The sequence below is a fragment of the Strongylocentrotus purpuratus genome, unplaced genomic scaffold, assembly GCF_000002235.5.
Source record: "Strongylocentrotus purpuratus isolate Spur 01 unplaced genomic scaffold, Spur_5.0 spur5_scaffold_5, whole genome shotgun sequence".
NCBI classification, from domain to species: domain Eukaryota; kingdom Metazoa; phylum Echinodermata; class Echinoidea; order Camarodonta; family Strongylocentrotidae; genus Strongylocentrotus; species Strongylocentrotus purpuratus.
In genome coordinates, this window is record NW_022145611.1 from 38069912 (window position 1) to 38087202 (window position 17291).

Consider the following 17291-nt stretch of genomic DNA (forward strand, 5'->3'; position numbering starts at 1 on the left):
ACTTGCCGCATACTCTTTCAGTATGATGAAGAGTCTGCGGCAGGTCAGCCGGAGACTTGCTGCAGACTTGCCGCATACTCTTCGTAGACTTCTATATTCATAGAAAAGGCTTATAACAAAGAGTCTGCTGCAGACCTGCCGCAGACTCTTCATCATGAATATTCATATTTCATATAGACTTGCTGCAGACCTGCCGCATACTCTTTCATATCCAGTACGTAGCAATTAAGTATGCAGTCTTGCAGGAAGGCTATGCTGGAGAGCATGCAACTAGGCGTTGTGGCGTGCGCCTGTAATCCAGCTAACAGTGGAAGTTACAAACTGATTCTGCCGAGGACGCAGGTTCGAAACTGAGTCACGTCTTTCGGATGGTGACGTTAAAGGTCGGTCCCCAGACGTAAATAATCATATCTGATTGATACACGTCTGCAAAAACCAAATGCACACACACACACACATTGCATCATTACATTCTAGCACCTTGAATTAGTAGAAACGGCTAAAATAGGTGGAATTGCTTCAACAATTCTACAAATATGGGTTTAACACAATGCAGAAGTAGAGGTAGAGGAGTATAATACAATGACTGCATACAGATAGCCCAGAGTAGAGTCACAGATCCATGTGCTAGTTACAACAAAAAAGTGAGTTAGTGGGGCTGAAGATAAGATCACATATGGCACAACAAAAAAGTTTGAAACAGTCCGTTAATTCTCTCCTTATGTAATAAATTCCTCGTATTGTACCAGAAGCTAAAAAGACAATTAACAGTGCTAATTAACACAGGAATTTACAAGATCATGTGCTCAGCCTGCAACCTCATGGTACTGCATGTCCTCCAAAATGGCTGCCTATAGCCTTGCTTCAGACTGTATAATTTCCCACTTTTCTGTGGCAGACTTGCCGCAGACTGTTCCTGTGGCATACTGGTACGCGGCAAGTCTGGAGCAAAGTTACGCCCTGCTGCAGATCTGCCGCAGACTGTTCCTGTGGCATACTAGTATGCGGCAAGCCTGGAGCAAAGTTTCATCCTGCCGCAGATTTGCTGCAGACTGTATTTCTCATCCTGCCGCAGATCTGCCGCAGACTGTTCCTGTGGCATACTAGTATGCGGCAAAAAATCTGGAGCAAAGTTTCATCCTGCCCCAGACTGTTCCTGTGGCATACTGGTATGCGGCAAGTCTGCAGCAAAATTTCTTTCTGCCGCATACTTCGGCATACTCTTTGCCGCAGATTAAAAGTCTGCCGCAAACTAAAAGTCTGCAGCAGATCTGCGGCAGGTCTGCGGCAGGTCTGCGGCATACTTTTCACTTTCCTATACCAAAACTTTGTATTACCTTTAACAATATGTTTACAATATGATTGTGAATGGAGTTGGCATACTTTTGCCTTTTATAATAAATGATAATATGGGAACAGCTTTTGACATTTGAGTTTTGTTAGGTTCTATAAGTGATGATAATGATGACCACTGAGAAAAGAGATGTCAGCCATGTCACACAGCTAGAAGTGAGACCCTCGGAGCTGGATTTGTTGTCGTTGCATTTTGATGCAGTACAACAGGATGTGCAACTGGTACCACCATTAGCCATAGTGCAGTAAGGTCCACCACCTTCATGATAGGTATTGCATTGGTCATCTGTGCATCCACGCGACACAACCGTGTGTGACGAGTTCTCATAATGATCAGTCTGCAAAAAATGAAGAATTTTTATGATACTCTATGTAACTTGATCGTTCGTACCTACCGTAGTTGAGTTTTTGGCAGTATTTTTTTTTCACGATGTTGTAGAATTTAAATTTCATCTTTTGATTTCTTGAAAATACGATTCGCACGGTTTTTTACCTCATCCAGTTCACTAATGTTTTTGTCCATTGGTTTATATAGACATCCCACCAAATCAATTGTTTTCTTGCTTTGTATTGTATTTCATTATTTTTTTTCTTTGATAAGAAAAATTAAAGCAAAAAAGAGAGGAAAAGAAATTAACCCCCCCCCCAAATGGACAAAACTATCACTTACCCCGAGTATATGAGGACGAAGTAAATAAACAGATGAGACACAACATAAGCTTAGGTGAAAATTAATGTTTACTTTGTATAAATTCATGTCTTCTGTTTCACAACATCAATTTAGAGATATATCCTCATTGTATTTTCTGTTATAATACCAAACCTATACACATGCCAGATCAACCCTGTGAGGAAAAATATAAATTTCAAAGTATTTGAATACCCAACAACTCTGTCCTTCATAGCATGTAGGAGTTAGTACTCCAGAACCGCTTGCAAGGTCATCAGCAGTAGAGCAAACATCCGTTATGGAGTTAGTCGAACAAGAATAACATTGAAGAGTCTGCAAGGAACAATTAAATGCACATGTTATTAGTTTCAAGAATGGATTATCTAATTAATTATACTTGGATACGTGGTCAGCATGTATCGCTAAAAATTAACAAATGCCCTCCCTTCCATGTTCCAGAAATGTATTTAAAAGATAATACTAATTTATAACTTCCCTAAAAAAGGAGGGGCTTGAAAATGTCTTCAAGTGGAAAAATAACGACTATTAGTTGTCAAATCGACTTTAGGGCTATAGAGCCCAAAAGTAATAGTCTTGATTTTCAGACAATAGTACCGAATTGTCATACGTTTTATGCTGCGCAAAGATTCAATCAGTTTAATCTTGGCCATCACAAGAAGTGGGTTATTGATGTAGACACATGCTCATGTACCCTTTACAACTCTTTTCATGTATGTTATTACCAAAGAAGGAAAAAAGCCAGTCACTCACTCAATAGTGTCTGACAGTGAAGTCTAGCAAGTAAACGGGTTTCCTTGCATAATTTGAATATGAGGACACTGCTAACGTTTAAATTTCACAGATAGGACATACATGACATGTTCATAGTTCCTGCAAGGTTCTACAGCATTTGAGGTTGGCTGCAAAAGGGACATAGTCCCTTTAAAGGTAAACCCAAACTATACTAATACAAAAATTGTATTTGGTGACAAAAAATGTAAACAATTAACAAAAATTTAACAAAATTGTAAAATATTTTCTAAGCAATGAATTTCTGTTTTTCTTCAGAACAAAATGCTTTCGTTCAGAATATCAATCAAATGTATTCTGTAGGCAAGTCATTGCCTTAAGCACGAAGGAGGAAGTTCTTTCATAGCAAATCTCTTTCATAGACCTTCCTAACAAAGAATTATACATTTTTAGATCATTATATAGTAAACACAAAGACATAGCAACACATAACATGTACAATATTGAGAAAGCCTCTCCCCATCAAGCTTTAAAAGATATCATTTCACTTACCCCTTGCATTCTTGTGGCCGGGGTAGTCGCTGTAGTGATGGAAGTTTGATAAGGTATCATTGTTGATAGTATGTAAAGACATGAAATGTTAGCAATACATTACTATGTTTCTATACCTTGCTAGGTGATTCAGATTCAAGAGTCTAGGGAGTGGAGCTGCTCAACATTTCCAATACCAGAATCTTGGATGGTCAGATGTCAAAGTTGTGAGTGGGTATTATAAAAAATATGTTAAAATGAGGATCGAGTAGTTCCTAACCCCAAATTTGTTCTGTAAAACTATGAATCAAACAATCAAATAAACAAACTAAATCTATCTTGAATTCGTCCGATTTTTTTCCAAATACATGGACTCAGAAGAAGTAAAAATCTTGAAAACAAGTTTCGTCGTCTGACAACCCTTGTAGAGGCCCTCGAAGAAAAAGAGAATAACAGGAAAATTCGGTAAAAACTGACATTTTAAATAATGACAGGTAGGTTTTTTTTAGGTAGGCTTTCCCCAAACTCCATTTTCAGGAAGGGGGGGGGGATTTCTTGACGTTAAATCCTGATGTTACAATATATTTTCATACCTGTACCACACAACTCTCCAGTAAATCCCGCCTCACATAGACATGCATTGCCAGCATCATTACAAGTACCTTCGTTCATACATGTATTGGCAGCAGAACAATCAACTGCAGAGAGAAGAGAAAATGTCCTTAAATTAACGAATGTTTACATTCACCGTTCACGTGGAATTAAGGATCTACCTTAGTCATTAAATTGTTAATTTTATATTTAAGTCTCATATGTTTGTCATTTAATTATATGATCACTAGCAGGACCCGCGAAAATCCGCGGGATTCTAGAGGGGGGCGGGGGTGTAAATAGATTTATAGAGACCATGGGCGTCAATCCTTACGTAATGTTCAGGGGGGATGATCATTCATCCCCCCTGAACAATAGGTATTACGTAAGGATTGACGCCCATGATAGAGACACTCTAAATTAAAACAATCAAGAACTTTATTTGCCATTTATCAAAAAAAAACAACGATCCAACTCTACCGGGAGTAATTCTTTAAGCCTCTTTCACACTGGATCTGCGTAGAGTTGCGTAGTGTGGCGTACCGACTACGCAGAAATTAGGCTGCGTATTAATGGAAAAATGTTGCTTCACTGTAGTCCCTGCGTAGGTTATGCATAGGCTAGTGTACATGTTTGCTTATGGTTGCTTACGGTTGCTTACTGTGTGGAAAGCTTTTACTGCTTTGTCGATCAAGCGTAGGGTAGCGTACAGTAGCGTAGTGTTGCGTGAAAAGGCGTACTTTCTGCGTCAAGTCTCGCCGAAAGTACGCGGAAAAAAATTAAACATGTTGAATTGTTTGCGTCCATCAGCATGTAGTAACGTAGGCCAGCGTAGTTGGTACGTAGCACTACGCAAATCTAAGTATGGACACCACGCCAATTGTGTCACAAATAAATTATTAAAAATGTGCTCATCTGACCCTAATTAAATGCCTAAAACCCGTGAGCTTTTGGGGGTTTATGGCCCCTTGAAACCCGTGGACCCCACACCTATAAACACTCAACTCGCTGCGATCTAACTGATCCCCCCACACTTTGAAAAACGTTTCTTGGAGTCTGCATGTAACATGTAAGAATGGTGCATGGTGATGCAGATTTTTTTCAGCACACCCCCCCCCCCCAAAAAAAAAAACGATTTTACTCATTACGCAACTGAATGTTTTGCAATGCATGAAGTCACATACTTCTGTCTGGTTGATATTGAACTATTAATATGTAAATATACAATTTATAACCTTGTTTAATTTTTCTTTTAATTTACTGTAGATATAAGACAATATTAGTCTCCGATGGCTGAGTAGACGTAGAGTCGTATAGTTTTATAGCTGTATAGGTGTACAAAATTATGGCACTTCGGCCCGCACGCTGTTGTGTCGACGGGTTTTTCGACGGATGGATAGACGTATGTGTAATTGTATAGTTGTACGATTATTGGCCTGCTTGGCCCCCCATACTCTTCGACTCTACCTCACTCAGCCAAAGTACTCATGTTTATTCATGAGGCCGCTAGCCTAGCGTTACTTCGCACCTTCGTACGCTACCCACGGCCGACACAGCGCAGCAGCACTGTGTGTACTGTATGTATGTGTGTGTAGACTGAAGGCAGCTTGCGACTGAACTGTCAGTCCAATGGTTTTCTTGTGAAAACTTTCCTTTAGAAAATGACAATCAAAATTCATTAAGCATGGCCGTAATAATCACAAAATAAGCTTTGATTTCATACCTCCATTCACGAAAATATACAAATCGCGGCAATCATGATGGAAATATGTCTCTAAGTTTTGACGTGGACGGGAAGCCCCGTGTATGTCTCTGGCTTTTGCAGCGCTACTATAAAGGATATCCTGTAGAAAGATGCTTTACTCGGGTAATCCCGACCCTGTGCATGGTGCATTTAATACGCAACTTAATGTGAGTGGATAGTCATCGGTCGTGTGTCTACGGATGTAATGTTGAATATCCATGAGGTATCTCTACCCTGATAGCAGAGACTGGTAAATATCACGTCATATTTACGTCTTGTACTACGTCTTTAAGACGACATAACACGACGTCAAAAAGACATGATTTTGCACCCGCGCACGTCGTCATGAGGACGTCATATTTTGACGTGATTTTTACGTCTTATTGGTCAAAGAAAGACGTCTTTAAGACGTCAACTTGTACCTTAGGAAGACGTCGTATGGACGTCATATTTACGTCTTACTGGTCAAAGAAAGACGTCTTTAAGACGTCAACTTGTACCATAGGAAGACGTCATATGAACGTCATATTTACGTCTTTTAGTTAAAGAAAGACGTCTTTAAGACGACATAACACGACGTCAAAAAGACATGATTTTGCACCCGCGCACGTCGTCATGAGGACGTCATATTTTGACGTCATATTTACGTCTTACTAGTCAAAGAAAGACGTCTTTAAGACGTCAACTTGTACCATAGGAAGACGTCATATGAACGTCATATTTACGTCTTTTAGTTAAAGAAAGACGTCTTTAAGACGACATAACTTTACGTCAAAAAGACGTAAACTTGCACCCGCGTACGTCGTCGTGAGGACGTCATATTTTGACGTGATTTTTACGTCTTATAAGTTAAAGAAAGACGTCTTTAAGACGTCAACTTGTGCCATAGAAAGACGTCGTATGGACGTCATATTTTGTCGTGATTTTAACGTCTTATTAGTCAAAGAAAGACATCTTTAAGACGTCAACTTGTACCATGGAAGACGTCGTATGGAAGTCATATTTTTTTCTGGTCTTATTGGTCCAAGAAAGACGTCTTTAAGACGTCAACTTTTACCCAAGAAAGACGTCCTACAGACGTCGTGTATACGTTGTATGGACATCAAATTTTGACGTGATATTTACATCTTACTGGTCATTTCGATGTACCTTTTATCCTTACATGATCTTTACGTCTTTTTTGTCCTCTAAATGACATCTATATGACCACCTGATGAAGGAAGAAAGTGTAAAAGTCACTTCATTAATACATTCTGAACATTCACACAGTAAAAATAGAGCAACAAATATTGCATCACATAATATATACACATGCCAGACAGAAAGTAATTTTCATATTTTTAATGTTCATTTATATGGTATGCAAATGGATAATAAAAATATAGAATACTTATGTTTATACCTTCTTCTATCTAACTTGTCTTCTATAAATACAAAATCTTTCCATCACCATCCTGAAACTTCTTCCAAAACATGCTGTATAAATACCTAGTGTAGTTCTGTCAGTCTCATAATTGATTTTAAGAAAGTTAACAGGCCATCACAAAGATATTTGTTTCGTTATAAATTGTGCTATTTCATTTCAAATTTAATTCAGTTACAAGAAACTATGATATATATTGGCTTAACTTATAAGTCTTGGGGTTGTGAGAAGCAGGTTAGCAGCATAGAGACTAGGTAAAGCTACACTGATACCCGCAGTTGTTTAGTAGACAAGAAAACATCAGACTGGGGAAGTTCCTCATATTCAGCAAAACAGCATAATGGAAAGCTGGGCATTCATCAGTGCAGCTCTATTTCTTCTCCATGCTGCAACACTGCTCCCCACAACCCCAATACTTTAATGCAGATAAAGACTATAACATAAAACAAAAGGTTGTTGGAAACAATTCCTGAGCTTAAAAGATCAATACTTGTTACATACAAGGGGAATATCTAAGTTTATGGCAAGAATTCAGTATAAAGTATAAAACTATACAATCTAAATCACACACAAGAGAAAAATGGCACAAATGATAAACACATGGCTTAGCTAAGTTATTTCTTACACTCAAAAGGAACAAGTTGGCAGCAAGGGGAACAGGGACAGCTTCACTGATACCTGCAGAGTTTTCTGATGATGGTTGCTTGCCCGTTGAAACCACGATGTTCACATTTGGCGATACAGCATATTAGAAAACTGTGCAGATATCAGCTCAACTGTACCTATTTTCTGTGCTAGAAACCTGCTTCTTACTGGCACATGACTTAAATACAAGAAAAGGCATTAGTGGCAACATTCATATTTTATAAATATCATCCAAAAAAAAATTGTTGCAAATACAGAAGCTGAAGTTCAAGTATAAAAATACAATTTTTATCAGATAACATTCCCGCCAGTACGAGTGGCTTTGTTGGGCAATTCCAAGGTGACTGTGCAATAATTATTCAGAAGATATTTCCAAGTTTAAGATAAAATAGCAAACATGCTGAACAAGTTTAGCACAAAGAGATACATTCTATTGCTAATGTCACAACATTCATTTGGCACGTTTGAAACTCCTGGGGGAGTTTCACAAACTATTAATTTAACTTAAATTTTAACAGCGAATTCAATAAAGGTAAGCCATATAGTGCTCTCAAAATCACAGATACAATCCAAGAATTTTATACTTTTAACTACCAAAAAATTCTCAAACCACAAAGATATTTTTGGTTTTCTTTGAAGGCGCCACTGTGTGTCACTCTTTAACACTTCATTCTCCCAATAAATTTTTGAATTTTCCCCCAACCGTTTTTCCATGAAAATAAGATATAAAACAGGCCTTTAAAAATCTAAGGTATTAGAGCCAATTCTTTTCTTTGTGATGATTTACATTCACCTAAAATTTAATTAAATTATAATAATATAGTTGGAAGAATTAAGGAATCGATCAGATCAGTTGTTCCCAATTTTTATCATCAATAATGGTCTTTTTTCACTCAAACTTTCAGATTATCTTTAAGTGTACATATAGCATTGAAGTCAATACCTTAGCACAATTGTCTCTCATCTGAACAATTTTACCAAGTCCCGTTAAGGCTCGCTCAGATATGATGCTGCAAAACAGTCAAAATCGCAGAGTTTTTTAAATGCTGACATAGAGTTCAATACGCTTTACACAGTGTATATTATTAAAAAGAGCTCACTGAATATGCGCAGTCCAAAACATACAAAGACACGCACCGGTAGGTCCTTTGTTGCCATTCACTTTACACATAAAACCAAACTGCATCATTTTTGAAATTTGTTGGAGGTTCACGTGCCGTACCTGTACAAGTCTTAATTGCTTAATAATGGATTCGATTTGTATTGCATTTACCTCACTCAATTTTTCTCTATTACCAACTTACAATGTATATATAATTTGCAACATGTTTTAAGAACTGATATGAAGTGGATGGGGTGGGGGAGGGGGGGGGGTGAGCATGAGACATTATGAAACAGGTCAACTTCATGAATAGTAATTACAAATATACTCAAAATACTGGAATCTTTTAGACTTTTACCCAAATCGTTATTATGTCAGTTCGTAAATCCTGTAATTCATTAAAATTGCAAGTAACATGACTGGAAATTTCAGTTCTACAGCTTATCCATTCAGGTTTGTGGCGACACCTCACCCCTCCCCCTCCCCCTCCCCCAATCTCTCTCTATAAAGTATAATGAAGTGAAAAAATAACCTTTCTCTAGCAGTAAAGCTATCGGGTGAGTGTAGATCAAATTTTGCGAAATATTCCACTTCAGCTTGGACTTGTGGTTTAGCTTTTGGGTGGAATCTCCTGCATTATGCACTGTTTTCAGATCCAAGGAACATAGACGCAAGGAATTCTAATGCATGAATAAAGCAAAAAGAAAGGAATACAATTTAAGAAAAACTTTCATATATTTTAAAACTGGAACGTAAATAATTAATTCTGTCAGAAAAGTACTGCTTGGTAAGATTTATCAGAAAAAATTTCTTATTGCTCACAAACATAAAGTCAACACACCTTTGGGTTTTAAACATTTGTGGGCAATGCAAAACGTGATTCAGGATTTTGTTTGGTTAATTATCAATACAATTCTAGTTTCAGGGATGCCAGTTAGAATTGATCAGAGGACCTGAAAAATCACCTAGAATGAGCTAGCTTGTACACAAAAAAACCTAAACTATGGTATGAAAATAACTCCTCAGGGCCTGAATTCAGGCTATTGCCTGAAAACTGGCATTCCTGTAGTTTGCTGATGAGGGTAGAATGAAAGCTCCTTGACCTATGCTGAAGGGTAAAAAAACACTGTTTGAAACTCACATAATATTGTCGGTTATTGCAACATACCTGCAGGTTTTAGTGATCTAAAATTAATTGAATTATAAATATATTTGAAACTTAGGACAAATAACTGAAATAAGCCTTTCAAATGAAATGAACCATTATGTAGTGTCTAATTCGTCAGTGTCTCAGTGATCATGCACAATATGACAAATAAATGTACAGAAATAATACAAGTACATGTACACATTTACCGATAATGGCTTCACCTGTTTCAAGAGGCTGCTGATCCTTAGGGAAGTAGGGAACATCCACAAGGTTGAGAGAAAGTAGCATTTTCTGCATGGTTTCACGTCAATATACTGAGGCCACAATGTGCTTTGAATCCACTTCTTTGACGAAAGATGTTAAAAAAAGATGCCTACAAATAAATGAGAAAATGAATAAAGTTAAAACAAAATGAAAGGTTGATAATGTATGCATGTGCAACACAAATACTACAAGCTTCTTTGAGGGGAAAGAATTTTGTTTACCATTTACAGGTCTAACCGATTATTTCCAGATAAGATTTCTGTATACGGTAGCCTACAAGCTAAATTTGCTGTCTAAAGACTGTAGAAACAAATTGTTTAAGGTTACACGTTTGTGACACAAGTCACTGCTTTATTCCTCTACGTATCGACACGCAATGTTCAATTTTCAGACATCTGGGCCTGGGCCGGTACTATAGTACACTTTCTCACATACAAGTGCATACCGATGGTGGTTGCGGGCGGGTGCACGCCTGTGTAAAGTTATCTACCGTACAATGAGGAGGTAGATCACTTCACGCAGACTTACGTGCCCCCGCAACCCTCCATCTGTATGCACTTGTATTGTGCAGCGGTTTGCCGTGCAACCTGTCAGAAAGTGTATACTACAATCAACGTTTTTCCCGAAAAATACTCCCCCCAAAATAAGAAAAATTGACCAGAAACAGGTTAGAAACATAACGACTTTTAAATCATGACCGGCATTATTTGAACATTTCATGAATATTTGCTTGATTTGGGGTAGGCCGATCTAGACCTATGTTTTAGATTTTTAGGACTCTCACCGGCCACGCCATGGGTCACTGGTCAAAAAGTCTGGATATGATTCTGAACTAGTAGTAGATCTACAGTATTGCTTGGAATAAAGTAGACACTCTCACACTGTGTCATGCGTGACTGCATGTATTATCCATCTTAGGTGTGACTTAGCAGTAGACCTAGATCTAGTGCCAAAACTTTCATCAGTTTGCTTCTCTTATTTTTCTGCTTTCTTTCAGTTTTAGAGCAGTTGTATATTCGAGTTAGATTTCCCTTTAAAGCCATGCAGCCCATGTGTAGGCAAATGAGTAAACTTTTTTGCTTTAAATGATGCCTCATGCCATGCATCCCATCAATCAAGACCCTACATAAAAATACATATATGGGATCATACATTTCGAATCTTGTCAGCAAATGTTGAAAGTCCGAGCTCACTATCACTGACATAAGATCATGCATTACAGTAACAAAGAGTCTACATATCAACTTTTCAGAATAAAAAACAGTAACTATAGATTTATGTACTTTTCGTAAATAAATTAGGTCATTCTAGGACTTACCCATACTGTAAATTTGCAGGAGAAAACGAGAGTATTCAGGAGGATGTTACTTCTTGCAACGGCTTTTTCACTCTGAATTCAATTAATGCAGTGCATTGTAGTCCTACGCATTGCCTTGAGTGCTGAATGTACCTGTACACACAGTACGTACACATTCCCGTTTGAAATAGCAAACTAGATGCGAGCATGTATAGTCTTGATCGATATGGCAGACCTTGGTGTGAAATTGGTCCACTATTAATATAATTACTAATGACATTTGAGGGGGGGGGGGTGTTCCCTATTTTTAATTCTGATAATTGCCCTATTTACTTTGACTTATGCTCATATTAGATGTTGTAGTCTTAACCCGATTATTATCTTGAAAAAAAAAGTTATTAGAGACGTCACAATGACGTCGTTATAACGTCGTCCTTACGACAATAAAATATCTTGGAAAAATAGTCTTTAAGAGGTCGTAATGACGTCGTAATGACATTGTCAATACGACAAAAAATATATTGGAAAAAATAGTCTTTTAAAGACGTCGTAATGACGTCGTCGATACGACAACAATTATCTTGGAATAAATAGTCTTTAAAAGAAGTCATAATGACGTCGTAATGACGTCGTCAATACGACAACAAATAGCTTGGAAAAAATAGTATTTTATAGACGTCATGATGACGTCGTTATCACGTCGTCAATACGACAACATTACATTGGAAACAAAATAGTCTTTTAAAGACGTCATAATGACGTCGTCGATACGACAAAAATTAGCTTGGAAAAATTAGTATTTTAGAGACGTCATAATGACGTCGTTATCACGTCGTCAATACGACAACATTACATTGGAAAAAATAGTCTTTTAAAGACGTCATAATGACGTCGTCGATACGACAAAAATTAGCTTGGAAAAATTAGTCTTTTAAAGACGTCATAATGACGTCGTTATCACGTCGTCAATACGACAACATTACATTGAAAAAATAGTCTTTTAAAGACGTCATAATGACGTCGTTATCACGTCGTTAATACGACAAAAATTAGCTTGGAAAAAAAGTCTTTTAAAGACGAGAAAATGACGTCTTTATGACGTCGTTAATACGACAAAAATTATCTTGGAAAAAATAGTCTTTTAAAGACGTCATAATAACGTCATTATCACGTCGTCAATATGACAAAAATTAGCTTGGAAAAATTAGTCTTTTAAAGGCGTCAAAATGACGTCTTTATGACGTCGTTAATACGACAAAAATTATCTTGGAAAAAATAGTCTTTTAAAGACGTCATAATGACGTCGTAATTACGTCGTCCATACGACGTACGACGTGTTTACCACTTTACGACCAATTTATGACGTCTTTAAGACGTCAGTCTGCTATCAGCTGTCGTCACGCATATCCTACATTATGCATATCGCGTCTGTTTTCGCCCTGGACGTCGACACGGAGGAGGAACTCGGGCGGAGTATAGCCAATTCCACAGAATAGACTCTCCCCCGGACGATGGCACCGGGCACCGGGACCCCGAGGGGAGGGTTCAGGAGGAGATAGCTGCACCAACTTCGGTCGGCGATCTCATTAAAAAACAATAGAATACAAAGGCTGGCGGAGACGTCGCGCCCCCCGCGGAGCCTTAGCGTATTACTTATATAGACTAGCTGTTTGCGCCCGTTAAACGGGCGCTCTTTGCTGTGGCAGCCATTTTGCGTTTGTCTCAGCCACAGATCCATGGGGCGCTGCTACAAAAAATTTGAACATGTTTAATTGTTTGCGTCCATCTTGCGTACGCTCAGCGTAGTTGGTACGCAACTCTACCCCCGTGGACCCCACGCATACACTCAACTCGCTTCGAGCTACCGATCCCCCCACAACCCGTGGACCCCACGCCTACACTCAACTCGCTTCAATACACCTGATCCCCCTCGCCCCCCACAACCCGTGGACCCCACGCCTACACTCAACTCGCTTCAATACACCTGATCCCCCTCGCCCCCCCACAACCTGTGGACCCCACGCCTACACTCAACTCGCTTCGATCTACCTGACCCCCACCCCCCCCAACACTTTGAAAAATGTTTTGTGGGGTCTGCATGTAACATGTAAGATGCAGATTTTTTTTGTAACATGTAAGATGCAAAAAAAAATATTTTGCCCCCCCCCCCCAACGATCTTATGGCACTTCGGCCTGCCCGCTGTTGTGTTCACGTGTAGGCCTACTTCAATGAATGGATAGACATAAATAGTCGCATGGATGGATACATAATAGTTGTCGAATATTGGCATGTTTGGCCCTTCATAGTCTCTTCGACTCTGAATAGCTCACTCACTCACTCAGTCGAGCATGCAGCCAGCGCAGCTAGAGTGCACTGCACTACACGTACGGCAGAGCTCTTGAAACTGAACTATGTTTTTCTCTGATTTTCTTGTGAAAACTTTCCTTTAATAAATGATAATCAAAACTCAGTAAACATGGCCAGAATAATCACAAAATAAGCTTTGATTTCATACCTCCACTCACGAAAACTATATAAAAATCCCGGCAATAATGATGGAAATAGGTCTCTAAGTTTGGACGTGGATGGGAAGACATCTGTTGCGCTGATTTTATTTATAGGCCTAGATCTAGATCTAATTGATTTCATCATGAAATAAGCTAATAAATATCAAATAAAGACTCAACTCGTTTAAATTTTAAATATTAGGTCTACATTTTAATTAAAATAAAAAAAAATGGTAAAGATTACAAAATCTAAAATATATAAAACAAACACGGGGAAGAAAAAAAAACTTGTGACGGAGGCGGGATCGAACCCGTGCGTGCAAAAAGTGCAAGAGCTGCCGGTGAATCGAACGCAACCGGCGCCTCAGACCGCTCGGCCATGTTCACTTCATGCTAAAGCATGAAGTTCGTGACGCATAAGTAGGACGTGCGGACGCATCGACGACGTCGACGACGACCGGGACGTCGCACCGGGCTGTGACGTGGCCCAGTGGGTAGATTAAAACGCCGTCCGTCCGCGGGACCGCCCGGCGGCGCCCGGGGGCGGGCGGGAGGGGAGATTTGGGCGCTGTAAAATGGACCCCGGATACCCCCCTCGACGCCTTAGCGTATTATTATATGGATTTGTAAACCTTGTTTAGAATATGTTATTTTTGTGGTGGTGTATTATAGTATTAATGACTGCTTTGAGAGAAATAGTTGTTTTTATAAGCTCAATGGAAGGTTACAATAGCCCAATTGTAATCTTCCCGAGAGCGTAATATTAAAAACAACTATTTCTCGAATATTAAAGCAGTCATTAATACTTTTATATGCCAAAAAAAAAAGAGTCAACTTATGATACCACCTTGTCCTTTCTCTAGTTTATCTGCATGGTTGTTTTTTATGAGTGTATCTTTGAGAGTATAGACTAGATCTAGATTCTAGTCTAAGCAAGATATTTTTTACAATTTTGGGGGTGGGCCGGCCCTGTGGGAATATGGAGAAAAACCTGCGCTTTCTGTAGTAGGCCTGCACTAGGCCTACTACTAAATCAAGGCCTACTAGATCTATTTTGGAAAAAAAGTTATGGAGAATTTCACGTACCCTTTTTGGTGTTCTTGCTGTCAGCAAGTCTTGCATTTGATCATCATCAAGAAGTTGAAATTTTGGGAGAATTTCCTTAGCCATTTTTGCCTTGTTTGGAATTCAGTACGATCGAGATTGCTGTATTAAAATTACAGACTAATTCTTCGCACACGTACGGTATCCTCGATTGCTCAGACTGGTTTTTAACATGTGAACCTACGGGTATTTCAACAAGACAGAACTATTTTCCCGGTAACTGGAATTTAACCAGGAATTTTAAAGGAATAGTTAAAACCATGACTGCAATTTCGACCAATCAGATGGCTGGATTTCTTAAGAGAGATTTATAATTCACCTTATTATCTCTGTGCATTAGTGACATCACAGAAAATTTGTTATATTTGTCGATACTCTAATACAAATAGTCATTTCAAAAGTGGTGAATGAAATTTTTTCCAAAAAAAATGATGAAATCCTGAGAGATCTTACCGTCACTGCAGAGAAATCCAGTAAAAGGCCCTACACATGTACATGCCCCGGCCGCACAGGTAGCGTCGTTCTCACATGGGCTCATGTCATCAGGATCACAGTCAACTACAAGGAGGAGAGAAAATATCCTCAAATTTAATGACGAATCTTTCCATTCACTTTTCATGTGGACATTTGAAATGCATGAAAAACAAAAGTACTATGTTCAATTATCGTCTTATCAGCCAGTAATACGGATAAGTCTTTGTTAGAATACTCCTAAAGTAAGAGTTAAAATGAACTAAAGTTAAAAATGAGGATCTACCTTAGTCATTGAATTATGCCCATTTTATATCGAAGTTTCAATGTCTGGAATTTAATTATATAATCATTTGTAAACCTTGTTTAGAATATGTTACATTTGTAGAGGTGTATTTCACCTTATTATCTCTGTGCATTAGTGATAACACAGACAATTAGTTATTATTTGTCGATACTTTAATACAAATAGTCATTTTAAAAGTGGTGAATGTATTCCCCCCCCCTCCCTCAAAAAAATGATGAAATCCAAAAAGATCTTACCGTCCCTGCAGAGAGTTCCGGTATAAGGCGCTAAACATGTACATGCCACCCCCGCACAGGTACCTCCGTTATCACATGGGTCCGTGGTAAGAGTACAGTCAACTACAAGGAGGAGAGAAAATATCCTCAAATTTAATGACGAATCTTTCCATTCACTTTTCATGTGGACATTTGAAATGCATGAAAAACAAAAGTACAATGTTCAATTATCGTCTTATCAGCCAGTAATACGGATAAGTCTGTGTTAGAATACTCCTAAAGTAAGAGTTAAAATGAACTAAAGTTAAAAATGAGGATCTACCTTAGTCATTGAATTATGCCCATTTTATATCGAAGTTTCAATGTCTGGAATTTAATTATATGATCATTTGTAAACCTTGTTTAGAATATGTTACATTTGTAGAGGTGTATTTCACCTTATCGTCCTTGTTTTCACGAAGTGACGGTAGTGAGGAAAATCGTAACGCAAAGTGAATGCATTTTTTTTTCATTACCGTCACTTCGTGAAAACAGCGACGTTATTATCTCTGTGCATTAGTGATAACACAGACAATTAGTTATTATTTGTCGATACTTTAATACAAATAGTCATTTTAAAAGTGGTAAATGTATTCCCCCCCCCCCCTCAAAAAAATGATGAAATCCAAAAAAGATCTTACCGTCCCTGCAGAGAGTTCCGGTATAAGGCGCTAAACATGTACATGCCACACCCGCACAGGTACCTCCGTTATCACATGGGTCCGTGGTAAGAGTACAGTCAACTACAAGGAGAGAAAATATCCTCAAATTTAATGACGAATCTTTCCATTCACTTTTCATGTGGACATTCGAAATGCATGAATGACAAAAGTACAATGTTCAATGATCGTCTTATCAGCCAGTATGTCCTTAAGGAAGAGTTAAAATAAACTAAAGTTAAAAATGAGGATCTACCCTTAGTCATTGAATTATGTTAATTTCTTATAGTTATATCTCATATGTTTGTATTTGCTTTCTATGATCATTTGTAAACCTTGTTTGGAATATGTTAAATTTGTGGAGGTGTATTTTACCTTATTATCTCTGTGCATTAGTGAGATCACAGACAATTTGTAATTATTTGTCGATACTCTAATACAAATAGTCATTTCAAAATTGGTGAATGT

At 38.3% G+C, this 17291-nt stretch overlaps 1 protein-coding gene and 1 long non-coding RNA gene across 3 annotated transcripts; both read right to left on the bottom strand.

Moving 5' to 3' along the window:
• Positions 1-1320: 1320 nt before the first annotated feature.
• On the bottom strand, positions 1321-6778 carry LOC105446666 (multiple epidermal growth factor-like domains protein 10). Its single transcript, XM_030999195.1, has 5 exons — positions 6772-6778; positions 3898-4002; positions 3326-3354; positions 2237-2356; positions 1321-1691 (listed from the first exon to the last, which is right to left on the bottom strand). Exons 1-5 carry the CDS (start codon positions 6776-6778, stop codon positions 1440-1442), a joined length of 513 nt encoding a protein of 170 aa, XP_030855055.1. The 3' UTR covers positions 1321-1439.
• A 412-nt stretch (positions 6779-7190) lies between these two features.
• On the bottom strand, positions 7191-11641 carry LOC115929694. Of its 2 annotated transcripts, none has more exons than XR_004066676.1 (3): positions 11542-11641; positions 10181-10332; positions 7191-9489 (listed from the first exon to the last, which is right to left on the bottom strand). It is a non-coding gene; the product is annotated as an uncharacterized LOC115929694 (long non-coding RNA). The 2 variants fall into 2 exon arrangements; XR_004066675.1 differs by having other exon boundaries at positions 10166-10332.
• Positions 11642-17291: the final 5650 nt, after the last annotated feature.

Bases quoted from the DNA above. Each gene is read 5' to 3' on its own strand.
- LOC105446666 (XM_030999195.1), bottom strand. The intron at 2,357-3,325 runs GTAAGTGAAATG...TGTTCCTTGCAG, and splicing joins CGGCCACAAGAATGCAAGGG to ACTCTTCAATGTTATTCTTG. The intron at 1,692-2,236 runs GTATTCAAATAC...CATTTTTTGCAG, and splicing joins ATGAAGGACAGAGTTGTTGG to ACTGATCATTATGAGAACTC.